This window comes from Sorex fumeus, unplaced genomic scaffold (genome assembly GCF_029834395.1).
Source record: "Sorex fumeus unplaced genomic scaffold, SorFum_2.1 ptg000009l, whole genome shotgun sequence".
NCBI lineage: Eukaryota > Metazoa > Chordata > Mammalia > Eulipotyphla > Soricidae > Sorex > Sorex fumeus.
In genome coordinates, this window is record NW_026606066.1 from 23,124,669 (window position 1) to 23,150,378 (window position 25,710).

General features: G+C 41.5%; 1 protein-coding gene across 1 annotated transcript in view; it reads left to right on the forward strand.

The window, feature by feature from the left end:
• Positions 1-25,710, forward strand: part of LOC130019802 (myosin-IIIb) — a 410,050-nt gene that overhangs the window by 76,846 nt on the left and 307,494 nt on the right. The window contains exons 3-4 of the mRNA XM_056110474.1: positions 23,551-23,734; positions 24,673-24,807. Of these exons, the coding sequence (XP_055966449.1) occupies positions 23,551-23,734; positions 24,673-24,807 (319 nt within the window). The remainder of the gene's footprint in view (positions 1-23,550; positions 23,735-24,672; positions 24,808-25,710) is intronic.

Consider the following 25,710-nt stretch of genomic DNA (forward strand, 5'->3'; position numbering starts at 1 on the left):
CACTTCCTAGCTCAGGTTCATGATTAGTTAGCATCACACCCTCTTAGTGGGGGAGCAAAGCCACCAAGGATTTGTTAGATTTAGCAACCCCCCCCCCCCCCGCCCCCCAGAGCTTTCTGGAGCGAAGACAACTTGAAACGTGGGTCAGAAGGAAATTCTCTTGCAACCGTGTGTCATACATTCTGGTTTTGGAGCTCGCCTCCAAGATGTTTTTTTTTTTTTCTGGGACAGAAGTGCTCTGCTGGTTTTTTGAGACCTATGAATCCAATCTCAGAGAAGCCGGATTCAGAAACTAGGTCATCCATGTGTGCTGCGGCTACTTCCTGCCAGTTCTCCTCAGTGTGGGCTTTAGATTGCTTCTCTGCAAAGGGCAGTTGCAGCTGGTGGGGGAAGCTGATGCCCTTTCTCGTCTTGTCAGGCACCATAATTCTGGATCCCCACAGCTTGCAACTGCCTTCTGGGTTGCTAAATTCCCATTAAAGTGGTACAGGAACACTCTCCTTGAGTTTTGATTTTATACACACACACACACACACACACACACACACACACACACACACTATAGTTCATAGCCACTTGATTTGCCACCTGCAGTTTATAATGAAATGTACCTGTGGGATTATAAACCACTTTATTTCTGCAGAGTTTCTCAGCTTGAGGCCAAATTGAAGGGCATTAGTCATCAGTAATTTGCAGTTGTTTTTAATGTTTTTCACTCAAAGAGGTTTAAAGCAGCTAAAACAGAGATAAATTTCTCCATGCTTTGGGGAGGAAGTGAAAAATCTGCTCATTTAGTTAATCATTTGTCATTGCCGTGGGCGTGCATTATTCCTTGGTGACAGCAGCGTCACGACTGATTTGTGATCTGGTAACATGGCAATCTGAGCGATATTAGATAAGTTCAATTATGCCAGAACCCCTCCCCCTTTGTATTTGTGCAGGTTTGAGACTCAGAAGATTAGAGAGATTAGAGAAGGAAACTGAGAGATGAACCTTGAGGTCCTTGGAGTTCTGTCTTCCCACCTAGAGATTCAGTGTTGCTAACTTTGACTTTGAGCTTGAACCCTGAGGGCTACCTGGAGCAAATGTGGAGAAACCACCTCACTTTTCAGATGATCTAATTGGAGCACAAAGTGCTTAGGAACCATTAGGGATGTGCTAGTAGAGCAGATATACAAAGTCAGTCACTTCCCACCCAGTGTCCTGGATTCCAAGTCAGTGCTTTTCCCATCAACCCAGAGAAGGCCCTAAACTCACCTCTCTGTCATTCACCCTGCAGTGCTGTCTCACCGTCTGTCACTAACCATCGACGCAGAGCTGCAGCAGAGACCTGGCCCCATCCCTGTGTCCACAGGGACTGCTGGTGCTGAGAGAGGAGGGCTGCCCACTCTCCAGATGCACGCAGAGCTGTTTTCACCACCACTGCATGTACATCCCTGCTGACCCCTCACTTGAGCCCACTCCATTCTGCACACTGCCTCTCACCCCCATGACATCTGCAATACACCGAAGAGTTCCAGAAGTTTCTGGTAATAGAACAATGTGAGCAGACACCTGAAGGAGGCTCAAGGCCCCAGTAGGAATGGAGTGCAGGATATTTTGGCTAACGGGGCAGCAAGGCTAAAGGCTCTGACCCATGAGCTGGGTGTACTGTCCCTGTAAGATGACAATGCAGCCACCAGAGAGACAAGAGACAAGCTGGCGAGTGAGTGAGCAAGTGGCGAGTCCTTTGTGATCTGGTCACCTCCTGAAGACTCTCCAGGTCTAGCCCATGAATATTTATTTTTTCATACTGAACTACTTTAATATTTTAATGGAAACTCTATAATAAATATCATCTGTAACTGCTTTTTGATAAAAGAATATCATAATTATTTTGGTGGAAATATATATACAACATTGAATTTATAAAAATGGAGTTTTTAAAATTTATTTATTGAATCACCGTAAGAACAGTTACAAAGCTTTCAGGTTTACTTTTCAGTCTTACAATGATCAAACACCCATCCCTTCACCAGTGCATATTTTCCACCACCAAGACCCCCAATATACCCCCATCCCTCCCCTTCCCATGCCCGTGAGGCAGATGATTTCCACTTAACTCTCTCTCTGCTTTGATTACATTCATTATTTTGACAAAAGATGCACCATTATTATTTGGAATTTCCCCCCAACAATCAGACCTGCTGAAAAGGCATCATGAAATAATTTGTTTTCTATTGCTGGTTATGAAGACCATATGATGTCGTGTGGCTGCGAAGGTGGCTTCTAGATTTTGGATTTTTGATATTTTACTAATTAAATCTGGAGGGATTTCTGCCAAAACCCGCAGAGTTCCGGGATTGGTCTGTGTGCCTCTGGGTCCATGGCCATCCAGAGAACTTCTCATGGGGGGGGGGGCAACTTGTGGTCTCGGCGGGGCGGGAAGGACGTGCCGGTTCCGCCCCCATCTCATGAGGCCACAGTTGCCCCGTCATCGCCAACTCATACCTGGCTGTCCAATAAGCTCTGAGGTGGCCACTATGCCACAGGGGGGAGGGAGAGGAAGGTGGAAGAGTCAGACACCCTTTTCCTCCCCGGGGGGCACGGCGTCATAGCTTAATGCATAGTCCACTCACATTTCTGCTGAAAGCTGCTGGGTTCCGAATTAGGTCCGTGTGCCTCTGGGGCCATGGCTGTGCTGGAGAGCTGCTTGTCGGGGGGAGGGGGGCAACTCGTGGTCTCTCTCGATCAGGCAGGAAGCCCATGTATATTTTGGAGGGAATACAGACATTCAGTCCACAGAGTGACATTTCGCAGAGCACAAGATTTGACCACACAAGAAGAGAATTATTTCCTTAAATAAAAGCAAGGATTTTCATAGAATATAATGCTTTCCCATTACTCATGCTTTGTGTAAGGAATGGTTATTTCCACAAATGAAATATGTTATGAGGTACCTAAGGTGACTTTTCCTTTACAAGAACTATTTTGTAAAAGTTAGAGGCCTAGTGATTAATGGCTTTATCACTGGCCATGAAAACTAAAATTTTTGCCGTTTTTTTTTTTTCCTTTTTTTTTTCTTTTTTTTTTATTTATTTTTTTTATTTTTTTTTATTTATTGAATCACCTTGGGAAAGGTTACAAAGCTTTCAGGTTTAGGTCTCAGTCATGCAAATATCAAACACATTTCCCTTTACCAATACTTTTTTTTTTACCATGAAGAACCCCAATAAAACCCCACCCCCCACCCCTCCCAGTCCCTGTGGGGCAGATGAATTCTAGTTAACACTCTATCTGCTTTGATTAGATTCATTGTTTCAATAAAAGATTCACCAATATAATTTAGAGTTTACCACCCCCCCCCAAATCAGACATGCTGAAAAAGCATTGTGACGTGATTTGCTTTCTACAGCTGGGTTCAAGAATTAAATGTTGGTTTTGGATTTCTGCTATTTTACTTATTGACCCTGGAAGTATTTCTACTGAAAGTCAGATAGTTAAGAAATTGGTTTCTGTGCTCTGGAGTCGTGGCCGTGCTGGAGAGCCGCTAGTGGGGGGCAACTGGTGGCCTCGGTAGGGCGTGAAGGGCGGACCGAAACGCCCCCTTCCCATGAGGTTTTAGTCGCCCCCCCACTCCCCCGGCTCATACCTGCTGTCCACAAGGCTCCCATGCGGCCGCCATCTTTCTTTCCAGAGAGGAGAAGGCGACTGGGGCAACACCCTTTCCCCTCCGGACAGACATGATGGCCTGGATTAACGCATAGTCCTTTCACTTTTCTGCTCCAAGCTGCCGGGTTCTGCATTAAGTCCCTGTGCTTCTGGGGCTGTGGCCGTGCTGGAGAGCCGTTCATGGGGGGCAACTGGTGACCTCGGTAGGGCGTGAAGGACGGACCGGAACGCCCCCCTTCCCATGAGGTTTTAGTCGCCCCCACACCCCCGGCTCATACCTGCTGTCCACAAGGCTCCCATGCGGCCGCCATCCTTCTTTCCAGAGAAGAGAGGGCGAATGGGGCAACACCCTTTCCCCTCTGGCAGACTTGATGGCCTGGATTAACGCATAGTCCGTTCACTTTTCTGATCCAAGCTGCTGGGTAATGCATTAAGTCCTTGTGCTTCTGGGGCTGTGGCCGTGCTGGAGAGCCGCTCGTGGGGGGCAACTGGTGGCCTCGGTAGGGTGTGAAGGACGGACCGGAATGCCCCCCTTCCCATGAGGTTTTAGTCGCCCCCACACCCCCGGCTCATGCCTGCTGTCCACAAGGCTCCCATGCGGCCGCCATCTTTCTTTCCAGAGAGGAGAGGGCGAATGGGGCAACACCCTTTCCCCTCCAGCAGATTTGATGGCCTGGATTAACGCATAGTCCGTTCACTTTTCTGCTCCAAGATGTTGGGTTCTGCATTAAATCCTTGTGTTTCTGGGGCTGTGGCCGTGCTGGAGAGCCACTCGTGGGGGGCAACTGGTGGCCTCGGTAGGGCGTGAAGGACGGACCGAAACGCCCCCCTTCCCATGAGGTTTTAGTCGCCCCCACACCCCTGGCTCATACCTGCTGTCCACAAGGCTCCCATGTGGCCGCCACCTTTCTTTCCAGAGGGAGGAGGGCGGAAGGGACCAACACCCTTTCCCCTCCGGGCAGACATGATGGCCTGGATTAACGCATAGTCCTTTCACTTTTCTGCTCCAAGCTGCTGGGTTCTGCATTAAGTCCTTGTGCTTCTGGGGCTGTGGCCGTGCTGGAGAGCCGCTCGTGGGGGGCAACTGGTGGCCTCGGTAGGGTGTGAAGGACGGACCGGAACGCCCCCCTTCCCATGAGGTTTTAGTCGCCCCCACTCCCCCGGCTCATGCCTGCTGTCCACAAGGCTCCCATGTGGCCGCCATCTTTCTTTCCAGAGAGGAGAGGGCGAATGGGGCAACACCCTTTCCCCTCCAGCAGATTTGATGGCCTGGATTAACGCATAGTCCGTTCACTTTTCTGCTCCAAGCTGTTGGGTTCTGCATTAAATCCTTGTGTTTCTGAGGCTGTGGCCGTGCTGGAGAGCCACTCGTGGGGGGCAACTGGTGGCCTCAGTAGGGCATGAAGGACGGACCGGAACGCCCCCCTTCCCATGAGGTTTTAGTCGCCCCCACACCCCTGGCTCATACCTGCTGTCCACAAGGCTCCCATGTGGCCGCCACCTTTCTTTCCAGAGGGAGGAGGGCGGAAGGGACCAACACCCTTTCCCCTCCGGGCAAACATGATGGCCTGGATTAACGCATAGTCCTTTCACTTTTCTGCTCCAAGCTGCTGGGTTCTGCATTAAGTCCTTGTGCTTCTGGGGCTGTGGCCGTGCTGGAGAGCCACTCGTGGGGGGCAACTGGTGGCCTCGGTAGGGCGTGAAGGACGGACCGGAACGCCCCCCTTCCCATGAGGTTTTAGTCGCCCCCACACCCCCGGCTCATACCTGCTGTCCACAAGGCTCCCATGTGGCCGCCACCTTTCTTTCCAGAGGGGGGAGGGCGGAAGGGACCAACACCCTTTCCCCTCTGGCAGACTTGATGGCCTGGGTTAACACATAACCCGTTCACTTTTCTGCTCCAAGCTGCTGGGTTATGCATTAAGTACTTGTGTTTCTGGGGCTGTGGCCGTGCTCAAAGCTTAGCTATGATTTTCAGAGAGAAACGTTAGGTGGTTTACTTCCCATGGATCACTTTGTATATAGAGAGATGTCGCGCGGCCGCGTAAGCGGCCGCGCGGTTTTGAGGAAAAGTCCTAGTTCCGGCATACTCGAGCTGTGCTTGTAGAGGTTTCTGGTCACCGGGGTTCCATCTGGGGGAGGTGGGATGCGGTACCTACCCCATCTGGGATTTCCCGATGATCTCGGCTCTTTTTGGAACCTGTTTTTTTTTTTTTTTTCCTTCGGGATCTGTGGATCCCGCCCTCCATGTTGTCCTTCTCTTCGGCTAAATGCTCCGTTTTTTTTTTTTGTAAATCTTTTGAGCAAAAATCTTTGGATTCATATCTAGTATCTACCCTGTCAGCTCTGTGAGGACAGGAGGCCCTCCAGCTTCTGTGCAGATCTTTCCATGACTGTGTATAGGTCTGGCTGTCCCTCTATGGAAAGGGCTGAGCATAAAATCTGGGTGATCCTAGGAACCATTGTTTCTGGCTCATATGAAAGATACTTCAGATCTTAGTCTTTCTCTGCATCATCAGCTGGAGTCTCATTGGAACTTATTGTCCTCTTAACCACATTGTCTTTTTGCTTCCTTTGGTTCTGTGACCAAACCCTGAAGCTCTCAGGTCTTACTCCTGGCTCTGTGCTCAGGGACCCCTGACAGTACTCAGGGAAATCATATATAGTGCTGGGGAATCAAACTGGTGTTGGCTGCATACAAGGTAAGAACCTTGCCTCCTATACATCTCTTAGGCCCAAGGGACTTAAGCACAATTTGGGGAAGATAAAGCTCCAGATACTTCCATAACCCTCTCTTCCTCATTACCAAAGGTCATTTATTTAACCTCATTATTAACCCTACATCTCTTAACAATTTTCCTTTTTTTCTTCTCTGGGCTGGAGCGATAGCACAGCGGGTAGGGCATTTGCCTTGCATGTGGCTGACCTGGGTTCAATTGCTCCATCCCTCTCAGAGAGCCCGGCAAGCTACCGAGAGTATCCCACCTGCACGGCAAATGCAGGGCAAAGCCTGGCAAGCTCCCCGTGGTGTATTCGATATGCCAAAAACAGTAACAAGTTTCACAATGGAGATGTTACTGGTGCCCGCTCAAGCAAATCGATGAACAACTGGACGACAGTGCTGTATTGCTACAGTTTGTTCTCTCAGTTCTCTCCTTACCTCCCTACTGGTCCTTCTTTTGCTTTTCCTTCTACCACACTTCCACTAAAGACAGAGACTGGAGGCTGTCCTTGCCCCTCTCCCCACCTGTCTTGGGAGCCCTGCTGAGGTTCTTAGTTGTGCCCTCTGGACAGATGATTCTGTAACTAGTGCAGTTGGCACACTTCTCTTTTGAGCTCCAATATAGCTTTCTTGCTGCCTAACTACCTACTCTGTCAGGTCCTATCAGTTTCTGCTCAGAACCATGCCTTTTCCCATCCTCCTCATCAATGTGAACGTTCTCATAATTATCAGGCTCAAAGTTTTGGCTGTCTTTTTTTTCAAATTCTCTTTACTTTTTATTTTTACAATATGTATATTCTCGTACATCTGTTAAGTTTTTTTTAGTATTTGTTTTATCCCGGGTATCTTTTTTCCTAAGACTCACCAAGGCTCATTTATGGTGCAGGGTCCCTATCTAACATGTAAATGCTCCCCAGGGGAAGTTGTATGGCTTATTAATAGGGAAGCTGGTAGTAATATTCTCTTTGATGGCTCGTGAATTTTTCCAAGGTGTAATAGGGATTAATGTGCTTTGCAGTTACTTTTGGCTGGAAGTGCCACACAGCTCTAAGAGGTGAGTGTTTTCATTATCTCCATTTTCCAGATGAGGAAGCATAGGCACGAAAGGTCAAGTACTCGCCCCTTGACGGCAGAGCTTGTAAGTATAAAAACTGGGATTTGAACTCAGGGCTAAGGATCATATGCCACAGCTTATTTTTCACTGTCTCGCATGGGTATGCATGAGTAAAGCTGTTGGGGAAAAAAGGGAGTCGCTGTCAGAGCCTTTCTTTCCTCCATAGCAGCACGAAAGGTGGAAAGATGGATGGGACTGGGAGTTCTCACCTCTCTCATGGAAGTAATTCATTAGCTCTGGCAAGATCTTGTCAGAGCTCATCAGCTCCCACCCCAGGTGCTCCCAGCTCCCTCAGCAGCACCTTCAATTAACCCTCCTACCTGCAAGCAGTGCCAGGCTGCTGTGTCTGGTAGTCACAACTGAAGGACTGACACACAGTCCTGAAATAGTGGGGAGAGCCTCAGGCAAAAATTTGCTGAAAACATTGGAAACATGGCTTTCATTTTTGTCCCTCTGGGAAGCCTTTCTGCAGTCCCCCCTAATCAAGGAGCAAAAACTTTCTTGAAGGGTCAGCATCAGTATTGCTTTTGAGTTGCTAAGACCCAGCACTCTGTTTTAACTACATGCGACCTCTTGTTTGGTTTTACAAATTTATGTCGAGAGACAGTGAATGCAAGCACAGAGAGCGTTTATGTGTTAGACTGTCCCTGACTGTACTGTGTTTAGTCACCCTTTGGCAGGACATTAGGGCAGCTCATCATACCAGCACACCGTCGAGTTTCAAAGGGAAAGAAGCTCTTATTTGTGAAGCGGTTATGGGACATAATCTGACTCTTGTGGGGCTGTGATGATTCTCAATAAATGGATAGGGGGGAGGTGCACGCATGGTTGTAGGAATTATAGAAACACAGTGGCAGAGAAGTGGACATCCATGAATGACTCTAGAAGTGGCAAGGGGTTTGGCTGACATGTATCATACCCATCATAAGGGAAATGAAAGGAGCTTCAATGGACAGCAATGGAAGGATGCATTTTGGTGACTGAGGCAAACTAAACAACTGATAAAAAAATGTGAACTTTAATTTAGCCATAAGCCACCGTGTGTTCTTTGTTTCAATAAGTTTGTTATATGGTTGGATGGATGAACTTGGGTACTTGATCTTATTTTAAAGCCTGTATGGAACTGTCACTAAGGAAAGACTATTATTCAGATGTTTGTAATCATCCCTTCCGAGATGTGTATGGTGGCAGCAGTGAGAATTTGGAGGGAAACAAGTAAACAAACTGACACCATGAGTGACTAACAGAGGTGAAAGGGGAGACCCTGGGGGAAGTTTGTGGGTTGGTTGTCAGGAAAATGGTGGTCCCCCAACAGTCACCAGGAGATTGGATGTGACCTTGAGGAGACAAAGGTGATGTGTTGCACTTGTACATGTTGTGCCTGAAGATCAGAGAGACCTTGTAACTGGAGAAGTTCAGCAATTGTCCATCCCAGGTTCAGAGAGGAAACAGATAGAAAGATACTACATGATGACTATAATCTTGTATAAAGACAAAAAATCCAAAAGAAAACTAAAAGCAGGAATTTATTTTAAACATCTTCATTAGTGAGTTAATAGGGGTTGGCCCAAGAGGAGGTGAGGCAGAAAAAAAGGAATCTGTAAAGTAATGTAAAGGAAACAAAAGAAGGGGATCATTTTAGAAAACCAGAGGAGTGGTTAATGTAGTGGGTGAGTTAAAGACTGGATTTTGTGACTGAGAAACATTTGAAAAGCAATTCAGGAGAAGATATTGGACTAGAACAGTGTGTCCCTTTCCTCTTGAAAATATGGACTGCTGAGGAACAGTAGTAACCTTCAGAGTAATAGGGGAATGCTGACTTAAAGTGGTAGATTTCCAGGGGTGGGGTGCTGAATGATTTTTTTTGTCTGAAAAAGGGCCAATAGGCCAAACATATGATTATTTCTATTTATATGCACTTATCATTATGGATGCATGGCAATAATATTTGTAGTTTCAAGTGGTTGTTTGGAGTTTTATGAATGTTGTCATAGTTTTCTTATTTTCATTAATGTTCAATGAAAGCACCTTTTTTAAAATTAAGGAAATCTCACTGGTTTGTAAACTTTTGATTTTTAAGCCTCTATTTATTGAGCACTTATACAATGTACATTTATCCACGAAGCAGAAACAATAGTTAAGACTGGCCTCCAACGTGTGTTTCACTGTTGGTGAACCAACATGTGTGCAGGATGTCAGGCAATGTGACAGCTGTCAGGAAAGAGTGCTTGATGCAGTGGGACCATAAAGGAGAGACCACTTCTGCTGGGAAACTTGGGAAAGATGTCCTCGAAGAGATGACACTTGATCTGTCCTTGAATAGGTCCTAGCTAGTATGTGCAGATGGGTTCTTTTTTTCTGAAGAAGACAATTCCTGGAACAGCCATTACTGTCTTATTATATACTCTCTTATCTGTTGGTTTATAATTACTCTCAACCTGTCAAAGGTTGTATGATAGGTCTTCCTTCCTTCCTTCCTTCCTTCCTTCCTTCCTTCCTTCCTTCCTTCCTTCCTTCCTTCTTTTTCTCCCTCCCTCCCCCCTCCCTCTCTCCCTCCCCCTTCCCTCCCTCCTTCCCTTCCTTTCTTCCTTCCTTCTTGGGTCACGCCCGCCCAGCAATGTTCAGGCGTTGACTCCTGGATCAGCGCTCAGGACTTACTCTTGGTGATGCTTGGGGGATCATATGGGATGCTGGGTCGGCCATGTGCAAAGCTGTACTATCTCTCCAGTCTCCAATTTGGGGGGGGCATACTATGACAAAGTTCATAAAAATCCAAACATAACCACTTGAAATCATATATATTATTGCCTTGCATACATATGGATACATGCATATAAACATGGATAGAAATATTCACACATTTGGCCTCTTGGCCCCTTTTCAGAAAAAAAAATATCACTCAGCACCTCCCTGGAAATCTCCTTTTTTAAACGAATGAACATAAAGCATTCCCCAATTGCTCAGAAGGTTACTACTGTCCCACAGGGCTTATTCATGACTGCACACAGGGATCACTCCTGGCAAGCTCAGGAAACCTTATGGGGTGCCAGGGATTAAATCTGGGTCAGCTGCGTGCAAAGAAAGTGACTTACCTGTTGTACTGTCTCTCTGGCCCAGTATTTTCTCATTTTGCATGTCTCTGATATTTATTAGATTTCATTTTGTGCAAATTTTCTTTGAACTTCCAGTTTCCTTTTCCTCTGAAAGAAATGTGTCTAGGTTTGAAAGCTTTATTCTAGAGTTTGTGATTAACAAATCATAAACTGTAATTTTTAGAAAAATATTCTAAATAACAGACTCAGAAATGAAAATCTTAATCATAAATTCTCTCAAGTACAGAATGTTGCTGGACAAGTTTCTATTTAAATCATTCTGGCCAGGCTTGACTAGTTGCAGGCATTCACAGGGCCAGTGGTTCAGTCAGACTGCTTTGTTTTCAGTAAGGTAAGGCTGCACCTTCTCTTAGGAATAAAAAATAATGCAGGTTATGCCTCTGGGGTATGGGCCAGGCTCCTTTGGAAGTGTTAAGAGCTAAAATAGATCCAAACAGGGATTCAGATTAGCTCCTGAAAAGAGTGGGGAATAAGGAATGCAGCAGGAAGTTTCGTGGGGATCCAGGGAAGAGAGCAAGGCTAGCTAGTGTAGAAGGCCTGAATCTAGTGCTCGTTGGAAGTCACTCAGCTCTCTTTTAAGGATTTGTGATTCCTCTGGCTTTTTCTTTGCTATCTTTCTCTTTTCAAAATGGACGTATATTGCCTCTCAAGCTTTCTGCTTTTTGTGAGTTCAGTGGGTATTGATCTGAGGCAGAATAGTTTCCTCTGTAGGGATCTCTTGTTTGATACAGAGTAAAACTGTCTTTTAAAGTACAATATTTACCAGCAAAAAATAAAGTCTAATATTAAAAATCATTAATTTCGTTCCAACCTCTCTGACTTTTGATCAGAGTTTCTTTAAAATTCAAGAGTTTCTTCTGTAGCTCTATGAGAAATATTTACAGGAAGATACACACAACAAAAAAATATACAGAAATAAAAAAACCACAAAATAACCTTAAATGCAAATAATATTTTTATTTACACAAAATCAGATTATGTTCTTTAAATTTTTTGTTGTTGTTGTTTCTTTTGCCGGGGTGTTCAGACCAGCCTGCGCTCGGGGTTTACTTTAGGCTCTGTCACTCCTGGTGGTCAAGGGACCACATGCAGTGCTGGGGATTGAATTGGTGTGCCTGCCTGTAAGACAAAGTAACCTACCTGTTATACCATCTTTCCAGCTTTCTAATTACTCTTTAAAAAGAATTTTCCTATTCAATTTTCTTGATGAACTTTTATTTCATGCTATTTTATAAAATTATTTTAAAAAATTTTAAACTTAATGCAGTATTTATTTTTTTCCAAGATAAACAGTAGGAATCAACCTCATCCCAGTAAAGCTTCCTTACCAAGAATAAGATTTGGGCCTTTATACTCCTTAAGCCTCCTTTTAGTTCCATGAGTTAAATTTTCTTTGTATTTACTCTGCTCTGCTGTTGTTGGGTTTAGCTTTAAATATTTTGCTTTGTAAGTTTCAACTAGGATGTTTATAGAAAAACTTTTGTTTTCTATATTTTTGCAGTCATTTTCCCTAATTAAAAGATTTTTTGATTAATGCGCTTTGGTTTACAAAGTAATTGTTTTCTACATATTGATTTTATATTCAACCACCTCATTGAGTTAACTTAAAATTTGGTTTAGTTGTTAAATTTTGATTTTTGTAGGATTCAATTATTTCAACTTTTTGTTTTTTTGCTATTTCTCAGTATTTATGTCTATAATTACTTTAGGCAAACTTAAAGGGCTAATATTTCTAAAAATTTCAAACTGATATGGAGATAATATGAGGAATCCGTACATTTTTTACTGACTTTTGATCAACAATAACAAAAAATTTAAAGAACATAATCTGATTTTGTGTAAATAAAAATATTATTTGTATTTAAGGTTATTTTGTGTAATGATTCTAATAATCCACCATTAAGCAACATGTTCACTTAGGTTTTATGACACATATTTGTATGCACATTAAGTGCTATAAAGGAATTAACTTATAGTTGCTTACTTAAGGTAAAAAAATTTAAAAGAATATTAAAATCAATCAAGTTCTTTGTAGATATTAATTAATTCATCTCATTTTATGCTTTGTTATATTAATGGGAAAATAAAATTAATAGATTCCCCACTGTTAAATATCTTTGTTAAACTCTGACTTTTTTAAACTTATGAATTATGCAAAAATTTTTGATGGATTTTATTTTTCCTCTGCTACTGACAAATTTTGGTATTTTTCATTTTCGTAATAAAGTATTTGAAAATTTCCCCTGTCTCCATCTATGGTATAGAGAAGTATAAAATGGTTTTGGAGTTATCTTTTCTTTGAAAGTCTTCAGAAACCATCTAAACCTGGCTTGGGGGGAGGTAGCTCTTTTAATATTCTGCATTTCTTTCATTATTATATGTTTACTTAGGTTAAATTTGTTTCTTAGGGATTTTCTGTCATTTATATTTATTTAAGGTCCACTTTGCAATTTCACAAATAATTGTAAAAATATGCATAATTTATTTTCAGAATAGTTTTCCAATTAAATTTTTTTTATATTGGTGTTGATTTTCTATTTTTCATTTCTTTAGAGTTACACTCACAGCACAGTACTCAGGGCCTACTTCTGGATCTGTGCTCAGGGATCACTCGTGGTGGTCCTTGGGGGAGCACACGTGGTGCTGGGGGTCAAATCAGGGCCAGCTATATGTAAGACAAATACTTTAACCCCTTTACTAATCTCTCCAGCCCCCTCTTTTTTCTTTTTCACTTTGTAGTTCCTCCTCTTTTTCTTCATTAAACTATTTTATAATTGTTTTATAGTCTTCATCTCAAATATACAGGATATTTAATTTAATTATATGTATATATTTAAACTTTTTATTAATTAACTTTCTGCTTTTGTTTTTATAGCTTTAGTTTGTTGGGCTCTTTCTATCTCCTGCAATATAATTTAAAAACCTTTGTTTTTAATAACCTTTGAATGATAAAATATTTAATACAATTAAGTTTCACCTTGAACCCAGTTTTCTAAGTTTTTTGTATAGTTGTTAGTCTTTTTTTGTCTTTTGTTCTGTTTTGGGGACACATACAGCAGTGCTCAGGGCTGACTCCTAGCTCTGTGCTCAGGTATCATTTCTAGTAGTGTTCAAGGGACCACTGGGCAACTGGGGATCGAAACTGGGTTGACTGTGTGCAAGGCAAGTGCCCTACCTGCTGTACTGTCCAGTCCCTGGGTAGTAATCTTTTTTTAAATTTTTAAAAAATTTTTTTTAATAGTGAGACACCATGAGGTACAGTTGTAGACTTACACATTTTTGTGCTTGGGTTTCAATTATACAATGATCAAACACCCATCCCTCCACCAGTGCGCATTTCCCACCACCACGGATCCCAGCATCCACCCCTCCCCCCACCCAGCCCCCATCCCACCCTGCCTCTGTGGCAGGGCATTTCCCTCTCTCTCCTTTTGAGTGCCGTGGTCTGCAAAAAAGGCATTGAGTGGCAATCATGCTTGGTCGACAGTCTACCCTCAGCATGCTCTCCTATCGTGGGCGGATCCTCCCAACACCCTTTATTTGGTGTTCCCTTCTCTTTCTGAGCTCCCTTTTCCCCTAACATGTGTGGTTGTCCTCCGGGTCATTGAGTAAAATTCCTGGTACTAATCTCAGCCATACTTGGGTGTTAGTTTCCTATTTTGTTACTTTATGTTCCCCAGATGAATGCAGTCTTTCTATGTCTATCCCTTTCTTTCTGAGTCATTTCGCTTAACATGATACTTTCCATGTAGTACCACTTGTATGTAAACTTTATGACTTCGTCTTTTCTAACAGCTACATAGTTGGGTAGTAATCTTTAATATTATTTTTTCTTAATGAACTATAATTTCAGTTTTCACTTTTTCCTCTGCATTAAATCTGAGAGAATATTAAGCATTAATATCTTAGTATAAAATTAATGCTCAGTAAACTGTCATTGCTGCATTTTATTATAGTATGACAAGAGAATATTATGCTAATTATAGTTGGCTGTGATACATTGGGACTTATTTCATGGATTAGTATATTTTTTATTTTTAAAATCATATATCCCATCATTAGTTGAAAAAAAATTTTATATTAGATATCATTGATATGTATTTACCGTTTTGATCATATTGATTATATTAAACATTTTATTTTCTGTTATGGATGACAATATTACATTTACTGTGTTTTGTTAATTTTCTCTAGAGGCTTATATTTTAAAAATTTGACACTGTATTTTTTGGTTTTGAAAAATTTATAATATTTCTAAGTCCATTATTGATTTAAACCATGCTTATTCTAACAGTGTATAGGTTACTTCTGGTGCATAGTAATTACTCAAATATTATTTAATGTGTAAATAACCTATTGTTCTGTAATTGTTTCTGAATTTATTCCTTTATGATATTTTTTCTCTTTCTTGCCATTTATATGTTTTTTTTTAATGTGTGCTATTGTCTTCATATTTGAATAGCAATTTTACTAAATATAAAGTTTTTTCCACTTTATTTTCTCCTTTAGAATTTTGTCAGATTATATGCTTCCTGGTATTGAGTGTTGCTATAGAGAAAAGTCTGGGGCTTTATTCTGTTTTATTTACCTTTTATTTTGTCTCGATGTATGTGTACCGAGAGTATCTCATCTGTACGGCAAAGCCTGGCAAGTTACCTGTGATGTATTCGATATGCCAAACACAGTAACAACAAGTCTCACAATGGAGACATCACTGGGCCCACTCGAGCAAATTGATGAGCAATGGGAGGACAGTGCTACAGTGCTAGAGTGTGTGTGCATAAAATTCTCTCTGTAGTAACTTTACCAGGAAATACCAGTCTGAGACCAATTTTTTGCCCCCTGATGCATGAGACCTTAGGATCAGTCATAGTTGATAAATATTGACTTTGCTTTATTTTTTTTTAATGAAGTCTTGTTTAACATGCTGTTTCAGGTTATCTCTTTAACAGGGACATCTTTTCTTGCCTATTTTGGTATTATAATTTGTATTACAATTTTAAATGTTTTTGTATTTGGGTTTATAATGCTGGGCTGGAGCAATAGCACAGCGGGTAGGGCCTTGCACGCTGCCAACCTGGGTTCGATTTCTCAGCCCCTCTTGGAGAGCCCGGCAAGCTACCAAGAGTATCTCACCCACATGGCAAAGCCTGGCAAGCTCCCCGTGAAGTATTCGATATGCCAAAAACAGTAACAACAAGTCTCAAATTTGTTGTGAGATGTTACTGGTGCCCACAAGAGCAAATCGATGAACAAGGGGAGGATAATGCTACAGTGCTACAGCTTACAATGCTATTAATAATGATTTATCTTGGGCATAATTCCAACACCACCTCCATCACTGGTGTACCTCCCTTGCTCCCCCAAGAAATATATCCCTCCTCCCTCTCACCCTCTTTCACCTCAGGTGTATGTGTGTCAGTTCCCATTATGTTGCCTTTGGATCTTTGTAGCTACCTCACTGCATATTGTTAAGTCCCTCATATGAGATACCATTCTGTATCTGTCTCTTTCATTCTGACTGACATTACTCAGCACAATATCCTCTAGTTCCATCCACATTGCTGAAAATTGCATGATTTTTTCTTTCTTAGTGCTGCATAATATTCCATTTTGTATATATACCACAACTTCTTGATCTATTTCATCTGTAGTTGGGAATTTTGGTTGTTTCTTGGCTATTGTACTAAGTGGTAAACATGGGCATGCAGATATACTTTAGAATTAGTGTTTTGTGTGTGTGTGTTTGGGGTATATGTGTCAAGAAATGGTATTGCTGGATCATATGAAAATTCTATTTTTTTAAAAAAATCTTCTTATTGCTTAACATAGAGGTTGAAACAGACAACATTCCCACCAACAGTGGATGAGGTTCCTTTCTCACCATACTCCATCAATACTGCTTCCACACTGAAGCTCTAATAAAAAGACATGAGTAGGAGAAAATATTTTCACACAATGATATAGGTTTAATATTTAAGGTCTATAAACACTCACTAAACTTACCAACAACAAAATATTCAATGACCCATCTATAAATGGGGTGAGGAGCTGTACAGGCACTTCCCTAAAGAAGACATATGAATGGCTAACAGGCATATGAAAAACTGCTCATCATCACTAATAATTAAAGGATGCAAATTGAAACAATAATAAAATATCATCTCATGCCTAGGAGAGTGGCATACATCGAAAATCTGGAAATGATGCAGTTTCTTATCACAGTGGTTGTGATAAGAAAGGAGCCCTCATCTACTTTCCTTAAGTACTACATAGAGCCTAACTAGTACTGAGTAATCAATGTATAGGGTTTTGAAAAAAATTCTTAATAAATGGGACTGAGGAGACTGAGCAATATTACAGCAGGAAAGGTGCTGTGTCTTGCATGTACCAAGGGCTTGATCCCTGTCACCCTATATGGTCCCCTGAACCCATCAGAAGTGATCCCTGAGTGCACAGTCAGGAAGAAACCCTGAGTACCAGAGTATGGCCCAAAAACTAAAAGAAAAGAATATGAAAAAGCCTGAACTCATTTTCTTGCACTAAATTACCTTCTCTGCCTACTTTAAAGATAAGGAATGTTTCTGAGGATTTGGGGGGATTTTGTCCTTTCACTCCTTCTAAACCAGAGTGAGGTAGAAAATAGAAATTCCTAGAATTTTTCATCTCCTACTTTCCCCAAATGCTACTTTTCACAAATAATGGCATGATGGCATGAAATTGTGTTCCTTTTTCTCTTCATTACCATGACTGTGTTTTTATTTTGTGTCCTAGATTTAAAACTTTTGTTGTTAATGTTGTTTATTCATTTGGATTTAGCAAAAGTTGAAAATTTGCTTCAATTTTCCCGTTCACCCCAGAAGTCTTACACCTTTTCTAAACTAGTTTAGAACCTTGAAAGTGTGTGTGTGTGTGTGTGTGTGTGTGTGTGTGTGTGTGTGTGTTCTATGTTTATTTTTTAGAATAGTTTAGGACAGAGATTCCCAAACTTATTTGGCCTTCACCGCCTTTTCAGAAAGAAAATTATTCATTGACCACCTGACAATCTACTTTCTTTAAGCGAACAGAAAAAATCCCCAGTTGCACCTGTGGTTACTATCATCTAGTGCCCCCAGTTTGGATACATTAGCATGTAATAATTACTTACTGGAAGCATATATGATGCGGTTAAAGCAATTTTGTCTCATTTGTGACCTATAGTGGAACTAAAGGGAAATACTATACAATCACCTTGGAACTGGTGTATTTTTTTGTTTGTTTTATTAATCTAAAGAAGTTACAGGGAAAGCATTAGGAAGAGCCCCCAGGACACAGAGGAAATGGCTATGCTGTAAAACGAGATATTTAATGCTTACTTCAACCCCAGAAGAAATGAGCTCACATATTTGCTTTTGACTTCATGTGGTATATCAGCTCTTAGGCCCTCTGAGAAGTCACAGATGAATGAGCAGGGAATTTATCTTGAGCACCTTTATCCCGTAGATTACCTTTTATTTTTCATTTTTCTTCACTAAACACATCAGTTTTAAGGGAGCTGTGTGAAATTTGTTCCATGAATTCCATTTATTACAAAATTCATGGCTCACCTTGGACTAGTCTTCATTTTCTTTCTAGACATTTTGCTGGTTGCGTAAGGGCCACCCATCCAGTTGGTGTATATTTCTTCTTTTATGTGATTCTTGAGGTTAGCCATGGGCAGCTTCAACTCCATGTCATTGGACAGATGCCTTTCCTGGAACAAAGTGAAACAACTGCAGATCTTGGTGGTGATGAGTCCTTTTGTTCATTTAGGTGTGTAGGTATGGATGATCCTTCTCTTTTATTCCTTCAGGAAAGAAGAACAGTTGGGCGGGCAGAGGAAGGTCACTTGCCTTCTGCCTATTGATTTTCCTGTACCATTCAGCGGTTCATTAGTTTCTCCTAACTACAGCTCTGCATTTAGCAGCAGTCTGGACTGGGATCTGAGCCACAGAGGGGCTGACTGTGCCTGTCAGCTTGAGGTGGAGTGGGAAGGTGACTTTGTGACAAGAAAAGTGTGATGCTTTAAAATCAAATGCCTAGGTGTTTTTTATTAGTCTTATATTACTGATTTCCTTTTCTGGCACTAGAAAAGTGCTAGTCCCCATGAGACATTGAGACTTCTTAGTGAATTATCCAGAATGGTATTGGGGAAAAGCTTGGTGGGTTTGGCCATGTGTATGATATCCAAGGATAGTTCATATTTAAAAAATTTATAGAAATTCAAAAAACATACAAAATGAACAATATAATGGTGAAAGTTCACAGTGTTCTCCATGCTACTAACTATGCCCCATGACCAATCTTGTTTCATGTATGTTTGTCTTAGCTTTTATTTATATTTTTTCAGGCATCATATTATTAGACCTGTAAAGATTTCATTGTGTATTACTAAGAGATGAATATATTTTTTGAAAACACAGCCATAAATTCAAGGAACACAACTGAAATATAATTAAAAATGCTTTCTCGATATCATTGAATCACTAGTTATCGTTGTACTTATCTGATGATATTTTAGCTTGTTTTTAGGACTATACACTTTATTTCACATTTGATATGAAAATTAAGTCTATTTTAATTCTGGGTTTGCCCCCTTTCACTTTATTTATAGTTTATTTTTTGAAAAAATTAAATCATTTGTCTTGGAAATTTTCTTGGGAAGACCTGAGATGGGAGTTTGTTAATTGTATACCCATGGTATTATCTAATCTGGCACTTTATCCATAATTTTATTTCATTTCATTTAGTTTTTGGCTTTGGGGCCCACTTGAGGTACTCAGGGCTTGGTCCTGGCTCTGTGTTCAGGATCACTCTAGGCAATGCTTAGGGGATCATCTGGTGTGCCAGGGATCAAACCCAGATTGGGTGTATAAAGGCAAGTGCCCTATACAATGTATTATCTCTCTAGCCCCATCTTACTCTCTATTATTCCTATACATTGGTAAACTGGAAGGTTGATCAGATTTAAGAATTTTTGCAACATCATTTCTGATGTAGTGGGGTTATTGCTACATTAGAAATCTTAATATATAACTTGATTTTTGTGATGCTAGAAATCCATGGAATTTAAATTTCTATGGTGTAATATTGGTAAAAACATAAATATTTCTTGGCATATTTTTTAAAAGTATATCTGTTCCTGAAATTGAAATTGGAATTCCTACGGAAGTCTTTAGATGTTCCATCATGAACAGGTAAAGTGGGACTGGCTGTTAGTTTACAGCCCTACAAGAAACTGTTCACTACAATATGTTGCATAATATAGACCAATTTCCCCTCTCCCGTGTTAAGAGGGATTAGAAGCAGAGCTGTTCTAGGCTCTCTGGTGCAAGACCTGTCCTTGCTATTAATCACCAGCGGAGAGCTCATGTGTCTAGTTCTTGGACAAAAAGAATATTATTGATGACCTCCTTTACATGACCTCTGCCCTTTAAGGGTTTGCCTTCTAAAAACTAAACTAAACTAAACTAAACAGAAAAAGACACTTGACTTTTTTTTTCCTGACAAAGGGTGTGAAGGTTTGGGAAGCTGAGTTTGGTGGCCTTTAGAGATTATTTCCAGTTTTGTGCTTGGAAGGATCTCCAAACCTGTTTTTTTTTTTTAAAAAAAAATTATTTATTTATTTATTGAATCACTGTGGGAAAAGTTACAGAGCTTTCAGGTTTAGGTCTCAGTCATGTAAATATCAAACACATTTCCCTTTACCAACACTTATTTTTTACCACGAACCCCAGTAGAACCCCACCTCCCACCCCTCCCAATTCCTGTGAGGCAGATGAGTTCTAGTTAACACTCTATCTACTTTGACTAGATTCATTGTTTCAATAAAATATGCACCATTATTATTTAGATTTTACCCCCCCCCCCAAGTCAGACATGCTGAAAAAGCATTGTGAAATGATTTGCTTTCTACAGCTGGGTTCAAGAATTAAATATTGTCGCGGCTGCGCGGTTTTGGATTTCTGCTATTTTACTTATTAACCCAGGAAGTATTTCTACTAAAAGTCAGATAATTAAGAGATTGGGTTCTGTGCTCTAGAGTCGTGGCCGTGCCGGAGAGTCGCTCGTGGGGGGCAACTGGTGACCTCGGTAGGGCGTGAAGGACGGACTGGAACGCCCCCCTTCCCATGAGGTTTTAGTCGCCCCACACCCCCGGCTCATACCTGCTGTCCACAAGGCTCCTGAGCGGCCGCCATCTTTCTTTCCAGAGAGGAGAGGGCGAATGGGGCAACACCCTTTCCCCTCTGGGCAGGCATGATGACGCAGTTTAACGCATAGTCCATTCGCTTTTCTGCTCCAAGCTGCTGGTTTTCTGCGTTAAGTCCTTGTGCTTCTGGGGCCGTGGCCATGACGGAGAGTCGCTCGTGGGGGGAAACTGGTGACCTCAGTGGGGCGTGAAGGACGGGCTGGAACGCCCCCCTTCCCATGACCAAACCTGTTTTTTTTTTTAATTGAATCACCATGAGATACAGTTACAAAATGTTCATGTTTGAGTTTCAGTCATACAATGATCAAACACCTATCCCTCCATCAGTGCACATTCTCCACCACCAATGTCCCCATTATACCTTCCATCTTTTTCAACCCTCCCCCTGCCGCTATGGCAGACAATTTCCCCCCATACTGTCTCTCTACTTTTGAGCATTATGGTTTGCTCAAGAGACTATCATGTTTGGTCCTTTTCTACTTTCAGCACACATCTCACATCCTGAACGATTCCTCCAACCATCATTGACTTAGTGATTCCCTCTATATTCCAGCTGTCTTCTCCCCCAGTTCATGAGACAAGCTTCCAACTATGGAGCAATATTCCTGGCCCTTGTGTCTATTGTCCTTGCGTGGTAGTTTCATATTATGTTATTTTATATTCCACAAATAACTACAGTTATTCTATGTCTGTCCCTCTCTTTCTGACTCATCTCACTTAAGATGATACTCTCCATGACCATCCACTTATAAGAAAATTTCATGACTTCATCTTTCCTAAAAGCTGCATAGTATTCCATTGTGTAGATGTACCAAAGTTTCTTTAGCCAGTCGTCTGTTCTTGCGCACTCGGGTTGTTTCCAGATTTTGGCTATCGTGAACTGTGCTGCAATGAACATACAGGTGCAGATGTCATTTCTACTGTGCTTTTTTTGCGCCCTTGAGATAGATTCCCAGAAGTGCTATTAATGGGTGATAATGGACCAAACCTGAATTTGGGGTTTGTGGCATGCAAGGCAAACACCTTAACCTGTATTCATTCTCTAGCTTCAATTCTTGTGGGGTTTTTTTGGGGGGTGATGTTGAAGATTGCATTTGGCAGTGCTCAAGACTTACTCCTCTCTCTGTGCTCATAGATCACTCCCCCAGAAGTTCTGGGGGATCGTGTGTGGTGTTGGGAATTGAACCTGGGTTGTTTGTGTATAAGTGTATAATCAATATCTCTGTATAATCAATCTCTCTGGACCAGCCCAAATTCTGTTATTAACATTGCAGTGTTTGTGTTTTAACAAGGGTAAAGTCTCCAATTAAATATATATATGTGCATATATCAATTGTCTATATTTTCCTGCTGTCTAAAATAATCAGATAATTTGATATTTCTTAGACACTTGACTAATCCTCATAAACTAGCAAAGATAGGAAATTATTCCTTAAATTCCAGGGTTACCTTTATTACTGAGTGGAGTTCTTTTTCCTCATCTAGGAAAAAGACCCTATCTCCAAATCAGTGCTTTTCTGCCTTATGAAAACTTTTGGTCAGCTCCTGTCCTTTGATTGGAGGTTAATAACCTCTGCTCTGAATACAGATTTGCCCAGTTGTGAGGGATTCCCACAGTATTTTGGCTTGTGCTGCAAAATCTGAGACAGTCTCTTCCAATTTCCTTCCAAGGACTGGCTCTGGATCCTTGCCTGCAACACCAGAGAAGAGAGATTCTTGTTGGCTAGACTATCAGTGCAATTTATTCATTGTAGTTTCTCATGTTTGGGGACCATAACCAATGGTGCTCAGAGTCTAGTCCTGGCTCTGTGTACAAAGATCAGTCCTAGTGGTGTTTGCTGCTGCTGGTGGGGTGGGGAATGGCATATGCAGTGCTACAGTTAATACTAAAGCTCCAGCGGACTGTGCTCTTATTAAACAGACAAAGCGGAGTGAGGCTCAAGCTTCTGGTTACAGTAGGGTGTTACTGTCTGGCTCTGATTTGGTTAATCCTGACAGAATTCAAGACTTGAGTCCCACTTGATCCTAGGTTTTGACTGGTACAGCCAACAAATCTTCTGTCATAGCGATCCAATTTTTTCCACATGGAATTTGAAGAGATCAGGGAGCCCTGTCAAGGCTACAAGAATTAGATAACATCTTAGACCGGTGGCTTTCAGCTTTTTTCAGTACCAGAACAATGACAATTACTCAGCAGCTTGGAATGGCAACTGGATCTCATCTTTGACTACTTTTATCCCTCACACCAGTGGATTTCATCTCCCTTCTTAGAAATATGTTTCTGAAGATGTCCAAAATCACAACGCTCCACTCCTACTTCCAGCACCTCCTTCATAAGGAGGGTTCAAATCAATTTGATTTTAGTTTGTTAGTTTGTTTTTTGTTTGGGGGCAGGGTTTACTCCTTTCATCCGTGCTCAGGATCACTCATGGTTGTGCTCAGAAGACCATAAGTTAGTAGGGATGGAACCCAGGCAGCCACATGCAAGGCAAGCACCTTACTATCTTGCTGTACTATCTTGCTGGAACACAAATCAATTTATTTTAAGTCTGTCTCAGATAGAAGGAAGAACTATAATGAAAACATATTCTGGAGTGGCTTGCTAATGTGTGTGTGTGTGTGTGTGTGTGTGTGTGTGTGTGTGTATTTGTTTCAAGGCCCAAAGCCCTCAACCCCTAATGCTGTGATGTATTGTACATGACAAAGTTTTTCTCCTCACCAGGAAATACCTGTATGGATTGTTTCATTATAATCCCACGATGCTCAGACTTGAATCACTTCCAGATCCTACAGACACCTGGGAAATTGTAGAGACCATAGGCAAAGGCACCTATGGCAAAGTCTACAAGGTTACTAACAAGAGAGATGGGAGTTTGGCTGCAGTAAAAATTCTGGATCCAATCAGTGTGAGTAACAGTGTAACTGTAGCCATCTTACAGTTTCTCTTACAGTGTCTGTGAAGAGCTTTCAACTTCTTTCCTGATTCTAGTAATAATTTTAATAAAACCTACATGAAATCTCAAGTACATTATCACTTATTACTCATCTGAATGAAGGGACTTTGTTAGGACCACAAACTTCCCTTCGTCTTCTTTTCTCCCCCTCTTTTGGACCACTCTCAGATGTACTGGGGTCCTATTCCTGGCTTTGTGCTTAGAAATCACTCCTGGTGGGCTGGGGGAACATATGTAGTGCCACGGTTCAAACCAAATTCAATAGCATATAAGGCAATGCCTTATATCCTCTACCACCTTTCCAGTTCTGGCTTTTTATTTCTTGTCCATCCCACTGTGGCTCTGGTTTTGGTTCTCTGGGATCTTCAAATATTATCTTGGAAAGAGAGGTTTATTTCACTCCCTTAGCTTACACAGGGACTTGGTCTCTCTGTAAGTTACAAAATACCCAAATTTGTGATATTGGATCATCCTTGCCTGGCATCTTATTTCAGAACACAAAATGCTAATGTTAAATGTTGTGTGCTATTCTACACAGGGAGGCTGTAAATGGTGAGGTTATTGATCGGTGCCTAGTCCTTCACACTAATTCTCTTTAACTACCTTGGCTGCTCAGGTGTTATCAATTTTTAAATATATATATATATTTATAAGAGTATTGTTAAAAACCAAAGGAATATAGGGAGACATTTTGTCACTATAATAACTAGGAGGTTTTAGTTGTGATATGAGTGTTTGTTGTTAGGTGTATTTTAAGGTATGGGGCTGATCACATTTGAAATACTGAGTAAATGTTTTAAATGATTGCTTGATCGTCATGTCATATCTGGAGTATTCTTTACACATCAAACTGAATCCAGCATGCTTTTCTTTGTTCAACCCATTCTTAGGATATGGATGATGAGATTGAGGCAGAATACAACATTTTGCAATTTCTTCCTAATCATCCCAATGTCGTGAAGTTTTATGGGATGTTTTACAAAGCAGATCACTGTGTGGGAGGTCAGCTATGGCTCGTCCTAGAGGTAAGAGAAACTGCAGATTCACACAGAGAACCAGGAGCTACCAGACATGTTATTACCTTAATTCCTTACTAATTAGTGTGTAGGATACACTTTGGACCTTGGGACCTTTACTATGTCTTAGGGCCTTACCAGGTATGTTTCCTCCATAGTTCTTGTGGAAAACGTTCTTGTTTCTCAGATACCAAATGTAATCATCTCTTTTACTGAATCAGAGTGAATCTAGATTTAGATATGATTAGAAAGGTCATTTTCTTTCCTAAAATAGGAACGCTTCAAAGAAAGCATGTTGCAATTGATTGTGGTTCATTTTCAGAACTTTTAGTCCACAGTTTACATGGTTTGTCATGTTCAAATTAACCCATGTATGTTCCTTAGATGACATTAGGTTCCTTGAAAATAAACTCTGACGTGGGTGGTTTTTGGCAGATTTGAGAGTTAGTGGGGGTAAGGAAGGAAGGAGTAAGGAGGGAAGGAAGAAGGCATAGAAGACTGGACAAGGGGAACACTGATCTGCAAGACTGTTGGGACACAATATCTTTCCATCGGAGGGGGATGATTGCTGGAATGCTCTAGCTGTCCACTGTGCACCATTCTGGGGCAGGATGTGACTGAGTGGACACAGACCCTATTCCTGGGGCAGATTCCTAGTGAAACTGCAGCTGGGCTGTGGGACCAGGGAACAGTGGTATTAGGCAGCCTTTTTCTCTGCAGTGGAATCTAAAGGGAAACATCCTGGTGTCTGCAAAAGTTCTGCCCTTTGTCTCCCTTATTAATAGAAAGGAACAGGGCATGACAGAGTCATTGCCCCCGCAAAATTGGGTCCATGGAACTAAAATGACAAGATGCAGCAATGACAAAATGCAAAATATGGCTGTTACAGCCTCTCTATTGCACCAGGCTCGC